This window comes from Lactuca virosa, chromosome 5 (genome assembly GCF_052849685.1).
Source record: "Lactuca virosa cultivar CGN04683 chromosome 5, Lactuca_virosa_CGN04683_v6, whole genome shotgun sequence".
NCBI classification, from domain to species: Eukaryota; Viridiplantae; Streptophyta; class Magnoliopsida; order Asterales; family Asteraceae; genus Lactuca; species Lactuca virosa.
The window spans coordinates 437897583-437909827 of NC_136430.1; the positions used below are offsets into that span (position 1 = coordinate 437897583).

The window sequence follows — 12245 nt, forward strand, 5'->3', positions numbered from 1 at the left end:
ATGTTTACACGCTTTCAAAAACCACTTGTATTCTTAGGACACTAGTAGATACATACACACACCGGGTTCCTAGAAGACGGAGCATTGTAGCTTCAAGTCTTTATTTTTCTATTTACTTTTGGAGTCAATCATATGTGATTCGAATACAATGTAAACATTTTAATATCAATACAATGGTTGTTGTTGCTTTGATTACTATTATTCAATTGTTGTGATACTGTACATGACGTCCTCCACCCCCGAACGTTTCTGCCGTTCCAGTTTGGGGGTGTGACATGAACCTAGCTCTCTCTCTCTCTCTCTCTCTCTATATATATATATATATATATATATATATATATATATATATATATATATATATAGAGAGAGAGAGAATTAGGTTCAAATGTTTCTAACAACTATTGTGTGCATGAATGCACCAATCACAAATTAGTAAAAAAATAAATAATTAATAAATTGTTTAAGGGTATAATAGCAATCTATACCATATTTAATTATAGAGAATATTCAGAACATTTAATATCCCTTTAAATTAAATTAGGATAATCAATTTTGAAACCCTACAAAATCATCGGCCGACATCACAATTGTTCAGCATCATCCACCGTCGCCAATTTCATCTGCAACGATCCCCCTCGCCACCCATTTTTTTGCCGATTTTCTGGTGCCGATTCTTTTTAAAGCAACTTAATTCCCTTTGCCAACTTGCTTTCTGTTCATAATTATTTGCTCAAGTGGTAGTGTATCGCTGGAGTACCTTTAATAGGCCACTGTGTGTTTTTATCATGAGCAAGGATTGGTGAAAACTTTTGATATCCAACAAAGTTGTTTAGTAAAGGTGATTAAATTGATACGAAGCTACATTACACTGACCACCAGGTTTCCCAACTTGACTCACTAAGTTTATTTGTATCACATGTGTCGATACGAAGCTACATTACACTGAGAGATTAAAGGATATGTAAATCACTAGTGTAAATGAATGTAAGGTCTTTTTATACTTATGTTTCTGTATTGACGATGACATCCCAAAGTTTTAATATAAACAAAATACATTTCTTCGGAAATGTTTTGATAATATAATTATCATGTTTTTTTGGGAACATATACCGCAATATTATTCTTTAAAATGAATAATCTGATTTTCAAATAAGCATAAATAAAATTTTAAAATGACCGTGAATTTGGGAATGTCACACATCTAGAGATTATAATGAGTCGGTGTTATCTTATTAATATAAGCAATGTTATGATTATTATGTGCATTGTCATTAGGGGTTACCCACTAAGTTCTTTGTAGCTTACCAACTCTATTGTTGCATGCTTTTCAAGTGAATTCATTAGGAAGCGAGGAACTGTAGAAGAGAAGTTGCGATACCCGATTTGGATCATTATATTTTATTTCTTTGATGTGATCTTGTTGATAACTACTTGCGCTGGATTGCTAATATAAGTGTATACCGATGTGTTATATATATATATATATATATATATATATATATATATATATATATATATATATATATATATATATATATATATATATATATATATATATATATATATAATAAACAATGAATGAACTCAATTTTCTCAAGAACATGATATTAGATAGGAGAGTGCATAGACAACACATCATGGTTGATGGATAACATCGTTCCCTCTATTGTTATTACGTTCTTATTGCACATACGATTGTATCTTGATATACCAATTTATGGTTTTTACTGTTCATATTGACTTACCCCTTTGCTTGCCTCTTTTTGTAGGTTCTCGAAGCATATGCTCTATATTTGATTATTCATATTTATGTCTTGCTCTTAACTATGATTTACTCTCCCAATTTGTCTTTTCTACTGTTGCACATGTCGGATGTCATCCAAGTGACGCAGACGCTCTACGGGTGTGTTTGGGTTAGCTTTTATTTATTTATCCCAAAAGTGATTTTTAAGAAAAGTGCTTATTAGTTTATGACTTTTAGGAAAAACAGATTTTAAAAAGTGTTTGGATGAGAAAAGCTGTTTTTTAGGAGTAAAATGATTAAAAAGCTAAAAAGTTAGGATTTTCCAACTTTTTAAAATTTTTACTTTTTCCTATTAAAAAAGTTGTTTTAAAAAACATTTTTTAAATACCCAAACGTCTTTTTTGGCTTGTTAATTTTTTAAAAAACTAATAAGCTATTGTAAAAGCTATTCCAAACACCCACTACACCCATTTGAAGACAATACTATCAACATGTGCTTCCCATCCCATTTTAGTTATATATATTTTTTCGTTTGTTGTTGAAAAGAAACAATTTTTATAAGCAAGTACTTAAATTATTTTCTTTCAAATTTTCAAAACAAATCTTAAAAAATAGTATCCAAAAATAGAAAATGATATATAAAAAAATAATACTGTATCCCGTAATCATCTGACCGCTAATTAAGGAAAAACAAATATTTCGTGATCACTTTTCTAATTTTAATTTTATAAAAAAATTTGTATAATGCTTAACAACTATCACATGTATGTGCTAAGGGAAAAACTATCGTAACATCAACACGGATTGACTTGCTCACCAACTTTTCAATTGTAACGAATCAACAGATCAAATGATTTCAATTCAATATCTTTAATTTAGAGTTTAGGCAAAGATAACTTTACCTTATTGTTTTCGCATTCTTTAATTCCACCAATAATTTGGCATACAGTAATGACTATTAATATGCTGGTTGGTCGTAAAAGATGGACGATGCTTTCATTATTATACCAATTAATCTAATATATTTTATTTAAAATATATAATGTAGCAGATTACCATTTTTATTATTTTATATTAAATTTAACAATTTTAATACAAACATATCATATATTCATATTCATTTGAAGGGAGCCATACATAAATATCTAATCTAAATACGAATTAAAAAGTCTAACTTTTTTAAGGATTTCGTTCCGTTGGTGATAATAATTTAAAAATTTGTGGAAATTCTTGAATTTGCGATCACTGTCCGGAGCTCCCGACAATGATTGCTTTCACATAATATATGACGCGTTTCGTTTGGCCAACATTTTCAGTTTCCCATTTCTCATCTCACCTGCTTCTCTAGACCCTTTATCTCCCATAACCCCTAATCATACTCAAATCAACTCTGCATCGAACTTTCGTTCAACTACTCTATAAAGAACCCCTGGTAGGTAGCAACAACCCTCGCGAAATTAACCAAAAAAACCCTACTGAAAATGGTGTTTCAGTAAGAAAGAAAAAGTTTTTACTGTGCTCAAATCTTTAGTCTGATCACTGGTGTAAATTGAACTGAATCGATGGCGGGTGGTGAAGGAGAAGGGACATCGTTAGAGTTTACACCCACATGGGTTGTCGCCGCCGTTTGTACCCTCATCGTCGGAATCTCCCTCGCCGTCGAACGTCTACTCCATTACGCCGGCAAGGTCTGTACTTCAGTTTATCCTTATATGTGAAATGGGCTTTCATTAATCAAACTAATATATGTTCGATTAACCCTTTGTTTGTAGAAATTGAAGAAGGCAGGCCAAAAGCCACTTTATGAAGCCCTGCAAAAGATCAAAGAAGGTCTATCTTTTTCTTCTTCCAGTTTTTATATATCGCTAGAAATCAATCTATACAATGGGTTTATCAAATCTATGTAATAAATTTGAAGTGTAAGTGATCTGGGTTATCAAAATTTTGACGTTAGGCTACCAATTTTGGTCTAAGTTTGTTGAATTTTGACTGATTTGGATGCAGAGTTGATGTTGTTGGGGTTTATTTCGCTTCTATTAACGGTGTTCCAGTCTAGAATCATCAAGATTTGTGTGAAGGAGAGTATCATGGAACACCTCCTCCCATGCTCGTTGAGTGACAGAAAAGAAGCCACCGGTTCTAAGCCAGAGGCAGAGGGTACATCTCATCTTCGTCATTTACTAGCAGAAGAAGCAACAGCGACGGGTTATTGTGCTTCAAAGGTAATCAATTTCATTCGTTATTACTCTACCCACTAATTGTTTTTGTTAGAAGAATTTCATGTTCCATGATCAATAATTGAACACTTACTTTATAAGCTTTTGCTTCTTTTACTTTCTCTGTTGACAGGGAGGAAAGGTCCCACTGCTATCTCTTGAGGCGTTGCATCATTTACACATCTTTATTTTTGTCCTTGCGGTTGTGCATGTCACATTTTCTGTCCTCACAGTTGTATTTGGAGGGGCAAGGGTGAGTAAAAGGCTTTAATTTGATTAAATATTTTTTTTACTTGTATATAATTATTCATGTGGTTTGGTTTCATCCCCTATATCCTTGTAATGGTGTAGATAAGACAATGGAAGCATTGGGAAGATTCTATTGCAAAAGTTAATTTTGATGCCTCACAAGGTAAATACCAAAGGGTTATGTTATCATGTTTCATTTATTAATGGTGGAATACACTCTTCCACAAATCAAACCTTTTAATAGATACAACTTGTAATTTCTTCCTTAAAGATGATTAATAGTTTGTGTGTTCTTTATAAGATTTTCTAATTTGAACTTTTAACCATGTTGGTATATAGTTTTGAAGCCAAGAGTGACCCATGTTAAAGATCATGACTTCATCAGGAACCGATTTGTGGGTATTGGCAAAGGCTCAGCCATCCGAGGCTGGCTGGTAAGTTACAATCCAAGAAATAGTAATATACTTTTATTTATTTGTTTATTATAATTTATAGCATCCTACTTTCTTTCTTTTTTATTACTTTGTATATAAGATCACATTGCTATAATTGTGTAGATTTTCAAAATTCAAGTACAATGTAATAAAAAGAACTGAAAGTAGAATGCTATGATAACCAAATCAATGGAACTTTGATTTCTATTTCTTGCATTTATTTCTAAAGTTTACTCTCCTTTCTCTATTAGATTTGTTTCTTTTTCTTTTCTGACATTTATTCTTTGGTGAACATTATTACAGCATTCTTTCTTCAAGCAATTTTATGGATCTGTAACCAAGTCGGATTATGTTGCATTGCGTTTGGGATTTATTACAGTAAGGACGTGAATAGATACTTTGCAATATTTTTATATAATTTATACCCCTTTTTGATGTAAACTTTCTTTCTTAGACACATTGCAAAGCGAACCCAAAGTTCAATTTTCACAAGTACATGATACGCGCTCTTGAAGATGATTTTAGAAAAGTCGTTGGGATCAGGCAAGTGGTTATTTGAATATGATCACCAAAACTATTAAATAAAAAGTAAAAGTAACACAAATTGACCTATTTTTACATAGATAGGTTAAATTTTCCCCTTGCGAACAAGTTTTAATTCCTGATTTTGTTGTTTGCAGCTGGTATTTGTGGGTGTTTGTGGTCGTGTTCTTGTTGCTAAACATTAATGGTATGCGATCTCACTTTTTCTTCTCTCAAATTTGTTGAAATCTCTCCTTGTGATTGATTGGTTGATTACTTGATTTGGTTTCATATATTTTATTGCTAACATACCAAATGGATGAAATTAAAAAATTAGCTAAAGACTAGTCGGCCAAGCATACTAGGTCTCACATTTGTAATTATATTTAACACCTTGTTTATGTATGCAATCCAAAAGACTTTGTCTCACTTTTGATTTTTTTTTTCTTGGCTTTTTGCAGGTTGGCATACGTATTTTTGGATTGCCTTTTTCCCTTTCATTGTAAGTAAACTCAAACTCATACCGAAAGGCTGTCTTATCTTATTATTTTAAAACTTTGAATATTATATTCATTATTCAAACATCTTTATTAAACTTGGATGTCCGTTTAAACTGATTCTGATTTTTTTAGTTATTTAAAAATAAAGTCTTGTTTGTACTTTTATCCAGCTTTTACTTGCTGTGGGAACAAAGCTGGAGCATATAATTATTCAGTTGGCTCATGAGGTGGCAGAGAAACATATAGCCATTGAAGGCGAACTGGTTGTTCAACCTTCAGATGATCATTTTTGGTTTCACAGGCCCAGAATTGTTCTTTTTCTCATACATTTTATCCTTTTTCAAAATGCATTTGAGATTGCATTCTTCTTCTGGATATGGGTATGTTTCTAATCTCTTTGTAAAGATGCAAAAAAAGAAAAAAAAAGAATTGATTATTCTCACCCTTTTCATTTTGATAATAGGTTACGTATGGATTTGACTCCTGCATAATGGGGCAAGTGCGCTACATTATTCCACGGCTTATTATTGGGTAAAGTAAACCTTTTATTTAAAAAATAGGGTTAAATATTTGTGTATGAAACAATTTTTCATTATTTTCCAAATTTATGGAACAAACTGATTTTATTATTACTCAGTTTTTGTATCATATTTAATGGATCGTACTAATTATTATATTCAACCACACTAACTATACAAAATGGATTTACATCATTTCAGGGTTTTCATTCAGGTTTTGTGCAGTTACAGCACTCTACCACTTTATGCTCTTGTAACACAGGTACTTCATTTCAAGAACTTTTTTTTTTTTTTTTTTATCGGGTTAAATGCAAGAAAAAGTTCCATTGGTTTATTTATTACAGCATCCTACTTTTATATCTCTCCATTACACCATCTTACTTTGAAAAATCTACTCAATTATATCAAAATACCATTCAAATACAAAACAATCATAATTGCTATAATCGGTTAGATTTTTCAAAGTATAAGGGTGTATTAGGAAAACCATGTAAATTAACTGAAAGTACATTGCTATATCTTGCAATCATGGTTTTTACACAACTGTACATTGCTGATTGGTACTGTGAATGATAACTAGATGGGAACTCATTTCAAGAAGTCAATATTTGATGAGCATATGCAAGCAAAATTTGTGGGTTGGGCTCAAAACGCCAAGAAAAAGGTAGCCACTAACTCAGGAACAAATGGCTCGAGCCATGATGGCCCATCTGGCTCAGGTGGCTCAGCCACTGCTGCTACTTCAGCTTTTAAAGGGATTCAACTGGCAAAACTTAACCAGAGTCAGCAGCCATAAAACCAAATTATTGCCTTGTGGAGATGCATATGTTAATAGTAGTCTGAAAAATTAGGGCCAATCTTGAATCTTGTTCTTCTATATGTTGGGTTTTAGTAATTGTGTTTCTACCAAAATTTTGTTTTGAACATTGAAAATAATGTAACGATTTGGATCCATGATGTATGAGGTGAATGCTTGATGGTTTAAAGTTGGTGTTATGCTGAGTTGCTCAATTCGTATACACGCAAAATTTATATAAAAGTATTTGATGATTTCTGGTTGCATAAAATCATAAATCTATAGGATATTAAAAAAAATAGAGACCTACGACTCATGTATTAATCACCAAGTGGCACCTGGTCAACCGAATCTTTATTAATTAAGTATTTTAAGGCTTTTGGGTCCCTGCGCTAGAGTTGATGGCTCTTCTGATTTATTGCAGTTTGTCTCGTTGTGAATTTATCTTGTTGGGCCTATAAATTTTGCTTTAACAGAACTGTTAACATCGGTCACATTTAACTTAAATGTGACATAATTATATAAGTACAGGTACCATTTTTGCCAAAAGGGTAAAGATTCTTATTTTTACCTCAAACTTCAAATCTTATTCTTATACTAATAATAAAAAAAATATTATTAGTGTCACTTTCATTTTCTCATAACTTATTTTGCTTATCAAATGCTCTATAAAAATGATATTTGTCATTTTCTGATATTTTTTTTTTAAAAAAATTATTGATGTTGGTAATAAGTTAAACAATTATTTATTTAATCCCTGATTTTTAGAAAAAATTTAAATTCGTCTTTAATAAGTTTTGGTTATAATTGCTGATAATTAATTGTATTTTTATATTGAAAATCCTACAAAATCATGTTTAATTATTAATTTAGTGAAAAAAATTGATTAGTAATTATGAGTTTTACTATAAAAAATAATTATTTTTGTAACCATGGTTTCCACGGGCTATAACCTAGTGGATATATATATATACACACACACACACGAAGCTGGTCTTACGGTTTCTTGTTTTTGGCCATTGTACGTCTTGCCGAAGTTCATTCATTATTTGTTTTAATTATTCCACAAACAATACTTTCATTCTGAGTTTGCATAACAAACTGGTATTAGAGCCATTGAATGATTTTTTTATTGATCCGTGTTGTAAAGGTGGTACTTGTCTACGTTTGTCTTGTGGTAGATTGAAGAGGATGAAGTTTGCAATTGGTATTGTGACTCCATGGAGGTTCTATATATATATATATATATATATATATATATATATATATATATATATATATATATATATATATATATATATATATATATATATATAGGCTTAGGTTATTTTGTTTAAAGTAATTAATGTGTTTTTGTATGCATAAATGTGGGCCAATCAAATTTACTTATTTTAAGAAAGTGATTAATATATATTATTGAATTAAATATAATTGAAAAAATCATCTTAGTTAATTACAAGAGTAATTTATTCAATTAATGTAGATTTAATAAAGGAAAATTGCATTTTTTTAGGGATCATAGATTCTATTAATTTTAAAAATCCGATTTTACGAATTATAATTCTTTTAATTCAGACATTCTGACATAATATGTTTATGAGTATATTCAAAAATAAAAATATTCTTGAACCATAAATAATAAAAATATTCTTGAACCTATTTGTTGATCATGACTTTAAAAACTTCTTGTAGAATAACAAATTCTTGAACAATCAATTGACGAATAAATACAAAAAATACATTATTTCTTATAGAATACGGGTAACAATTGCTAGGAATTACATTTATTGTTAAAGAATAAAACTAAAAAAACTTTCAAAACGGGAAAGAAAACATCAAAATCTAACAACGACACTTATACATTCTAAAATAATAATGTTGCTTAGAATCACTTTCAATTTTGTGGTCCGTTCTTCAAGCATCAACTTCTGTGAAAACAAAACAAAATTGTAGTTTAGATTCCAATAATGCATTAGCAAATGAAAAATAAAAAACTAAATTCATTTGGAAAAAGATGTGGACTTCTGAATTGCACCAAAACCAATAAACAAGAATTGTAGAACATGCATAAATCAGTGAGAAAATATCCATACTTCATTCCAACAGAATTAGAATTCATGATTCCATTCCAACATAATTGGAATTCGTGATTCCATTCCAATAGAATTGGGATCTCACAAATATCATCCATTGAATCATCTACATAAACAAATTAATTCCAAATGAAAGAAGCATCAAAGCATCTATGTATTTTACTAATCGTTCTAGACTTGTACAATTCTAATTCAAACATAACTAAAAATGAAATATAGTCAAACAACTCAAACTTAAAAGTCTAAGTCTAATATATTAATTGAAACCCTTTCTTATCAGTTCTAATTGAAAGCCAACTTGCCTACTGCCCACTAAACAAATCTTTCAATCCAATTCGGATTCAAACCAAGTTTAAAATCCCTAAAATTATTCATGCTTAGATGGAAGTTTGAAGCCAAGACATGGGAAAATAATTAATACCATCGATGGTGTATCATTATCAACCAATCAAACAAACTATCAATTGTATCAATTATCAAAACTTAAATCACAGCAACATCAAAACTTAAATCACAACAACATCAAAAAATTCATATCAATTACCAAATATCAGATTTGAGTTCTTTTTGGTTGTTGATTTGGAACTGAATTGGAGGCAGATCCTCCAATTGTATATTCCAAAATCAAAGCCCATCCCATTATCCAAGCAAGACTGAAAATTAGAAAATGGTAATATCAACATTCAAGAATTTTACAATATCATAGCATATTAAGAATTTGAAGATGAAGAACCTACCCTTCTCCAACACAGATGTAGGAATAATGATAGGCACTTCCAGCTGAAGGGCAGCGACTTGCAAGCTCAGCATAACAAAAGCCAGAGACAGCAGCTGCTATACCAGCAATAAGGAAAGAAAAGGCCAAAGCAGGGCCAAAATGTTCTCTAGCAACTGTACCCACAAGAATGTAAACCCCAGCTCCGATCGTCGAACCTTGTTTTCGTCCACCACCGAGAGGCTGAAGACCAAGAGGCTGAAGAGAGTGGCGGCAGCGTTCTCCGCCCCCAATTCGGCGGCTGTTGACTGATATGGAGTGTGTCGTAGAGTGTTCCATTGGACATGAATTCCACTACCAACAACCGATTTTGTTGTGGGGTGTTTGTGAATTCGACTAAATTAACGAGACGAGGGCTGTGGATTTTTGACAGGATGTCGATTTCGTTTTCGACTTCGTTGTCCGGCAAGGTGGAGATGGCGGAATGATGGTGGTTGTGATGAGAGGGTTTTTGACGGCGACGAGACCTTGCTACACCCACAGAAGCCACATCAGCCTCACTGTGATTCCCGTTTCCTGTCTTCGGCCTTCCACCAATCGACAGCACCCCAAACGATTCCTGCACCAGATTTCTTGGGTCTCCGTTACCTGCGCTCGTTGTTTGCCGTCGTCCATCTTTGCCCGATCAAAAAGAACACGGGTTTAAAAGCCCTAATCCTTTAAGTGGATCCACTTGTTGAAAGCAAAGATAAAACCCTTATTTATTTATTTAGGTTATAAATCAATACCATGATTATAGAGATTATTTTTGGAAGTTACTAAACAAATTACTAAATTACCCTTATTTATTTATTTAATTATTTAATTTTGATTGGCCCACAATTATGCATACAATAACACAATAGATACATTAAACACCTGAACCTCTCTCTCTCTCTCTATATATATATATATATATATATATATATATATATATATATAGAGCTAGGTTCATTTGTTTAAACTAATTATTGTGTTATTGTATGCATAAATGTGGGTCAATCAAAATTAAATAATTAAATAAATAAACAAGGGTATTTTAGTAATTTGATAAATAGCTTCCACAAATAATCCCTATAATCATGCTAGCATTCAATTTTAACCTAATTTCTTTTCTTATATACAGCCGTCATCGATGTCTTCCATCAAAAAGAATGAACTGAAACAAAAAGAAGGGCTTTATTTCCCTGTGTTCATCACCTGACTAACAGATAGGGCAAAGATCGGGGAGAAGCATCGGTCTTAGCTAAGAAATCACAAGTAGAGAGGGATGGGCAATCGATCTCCGGAGGACTCCTCCTTGGTCCATCTGCTTCGTCACGAGTGATCACGAATCAAGGGGGAGAAGAATCAATCGACAGAAGACAGAGAACCAGAAAACTCACCGACTTTGGAGAATAAGACCTTTCTGCGCTTTATGGGATCGGATACGGGATCGGAGGAGTGGTGCTTCGACCCTATTTTTCGCAAATTACGGTTCCGACGAGAAGCGAAAATGTTTACAAATGCGGGAAATAGAAGAAAAGTATGTAGGCGACTGTGAAGTTACCTTAGGTAGATAATAGAAAAAAATTACTAAGATGGCAACTTTTTTCTCTCGTTTCTTCTATCTCTCTCGGTCTCCCTTTATGTTCTCATCCTTCTTAGGGCCTGATCCAGCCAGTAAAGCACTTCAAAAAAACCTCAGCACTTCCGACGCTGCCCTTATCTAAGCAAAAACCGGCATTTCAATTGAAGAACCACCCTGCAATTTCAATCTAAAAATTAGGGCTTTTTGTTTACCATCTCCAGTGGTGTTCTTTGGCAGGAAAACAAAGGAGAAGAACAGGGAAGGATTTGGGTATTTGCATCCTCTTGTGTCTCTTGTCTGCTAGATTTGTTGTAAGTATTTTCTTTCTCATTTAAATTTCGTTGATTTATATATATACACAGACTACACGAATTAAAAGATAGATATATAGGGATTACTAATTTGAAAAGTGATATAAACAGAGCAAAAAACGACCAAAGCTATTTTCAATATCGGCAATGGCTCCTTTGACGTCAGTCATCTTGAGCAGTGTTTTTGTTTATCTCACCCATGCCCATAAACACGGAGTTCAAGTGGTTAGTTTAGTTTCATTTGCGGTTTTATCTTTGATTGATATATAACGAAATTAAAAGTACACTAATCAGTTTTTACTTATTTATTATTTTGTGTGTGTGTGTGTGTAAATATATACAGATTGGGGAATTAAAGAAAGGACTGAACCCCATTACAATCAAGCATTTCTGTCACTAGGGGTAATAATGTAATTTCTGGTAACAACGTAACATGTTTTTCTTTCAAATGTTTCTCTCTTGATTACTGGGAATTTACCATCTCTAGTGGTGTTCTTTGGCAGGAAAACAAAGGAGAAGAACAGGGAAGGCTTTGGTT

The 12245-nt window shown here is 32.2% G+C and overlaps 2 protein-coding genes across 2 annotated transcripts; one reads left to right on the forward strand and one right to left on the reverse strand.

Annotated features, from left to right (window-relative positions):
* Nucleotides 1-2986: 2986 nt before the first annotated feature.
* On the forward strand, nt 2987-7233 carry LOC145113773 (MLO-like protein 1). Its single transcript, XM_079049831.1, has 14 exons — nt 2987-3432; nt 3517-3574; nt 3749-3966; nt 4094-4213; nt 4312-4372; nt 4549-4643; nt 4947-5021; nt 5098-5186; nt 5324-5373; nt 5627-5667; nt 5836-6045; nt 6129-6196; nt 6385-6445; nt 6764-7233. The coding sequence occupies exons 1-14, from the start codon at nt 3307-3309 to the stop codon at nt 6977-6979; spliced, it is 1488 nt and encodes a 495-aa protein (XP_078905957.1). The 5' UTR covers nt 2987-3306; the 3' UTR covers nt 6980-7233.
* A 1511-nt stretch (nt 7234-8744) lies between these two features.
* Nucleotides 8745-10447, reverse strand: LOC145117566 (cationic amino acid transporter 2, vacuolar-like). The gene is made up of 3 exons (XM_079053860.1): nt 9810-10447; nt 9617-9725; nt 8745-8907 (listed from the first exon to the last, which is right to left on the reverse strand). The coding sequence occupies exons 1-2, from the start codon at nt 10124-10126 to the stop codon at nt 9623-9625; spliced, it is 420 nt and encodes a 139-aa protein (XP_078909986.1). The 5' UTR covers nt 10127-10447; the 3' UTR covers nt 8745-8907; nt 9617-9622.
* Nucleotides 10448-12245: the final 1798 nt, after the last annotated feature.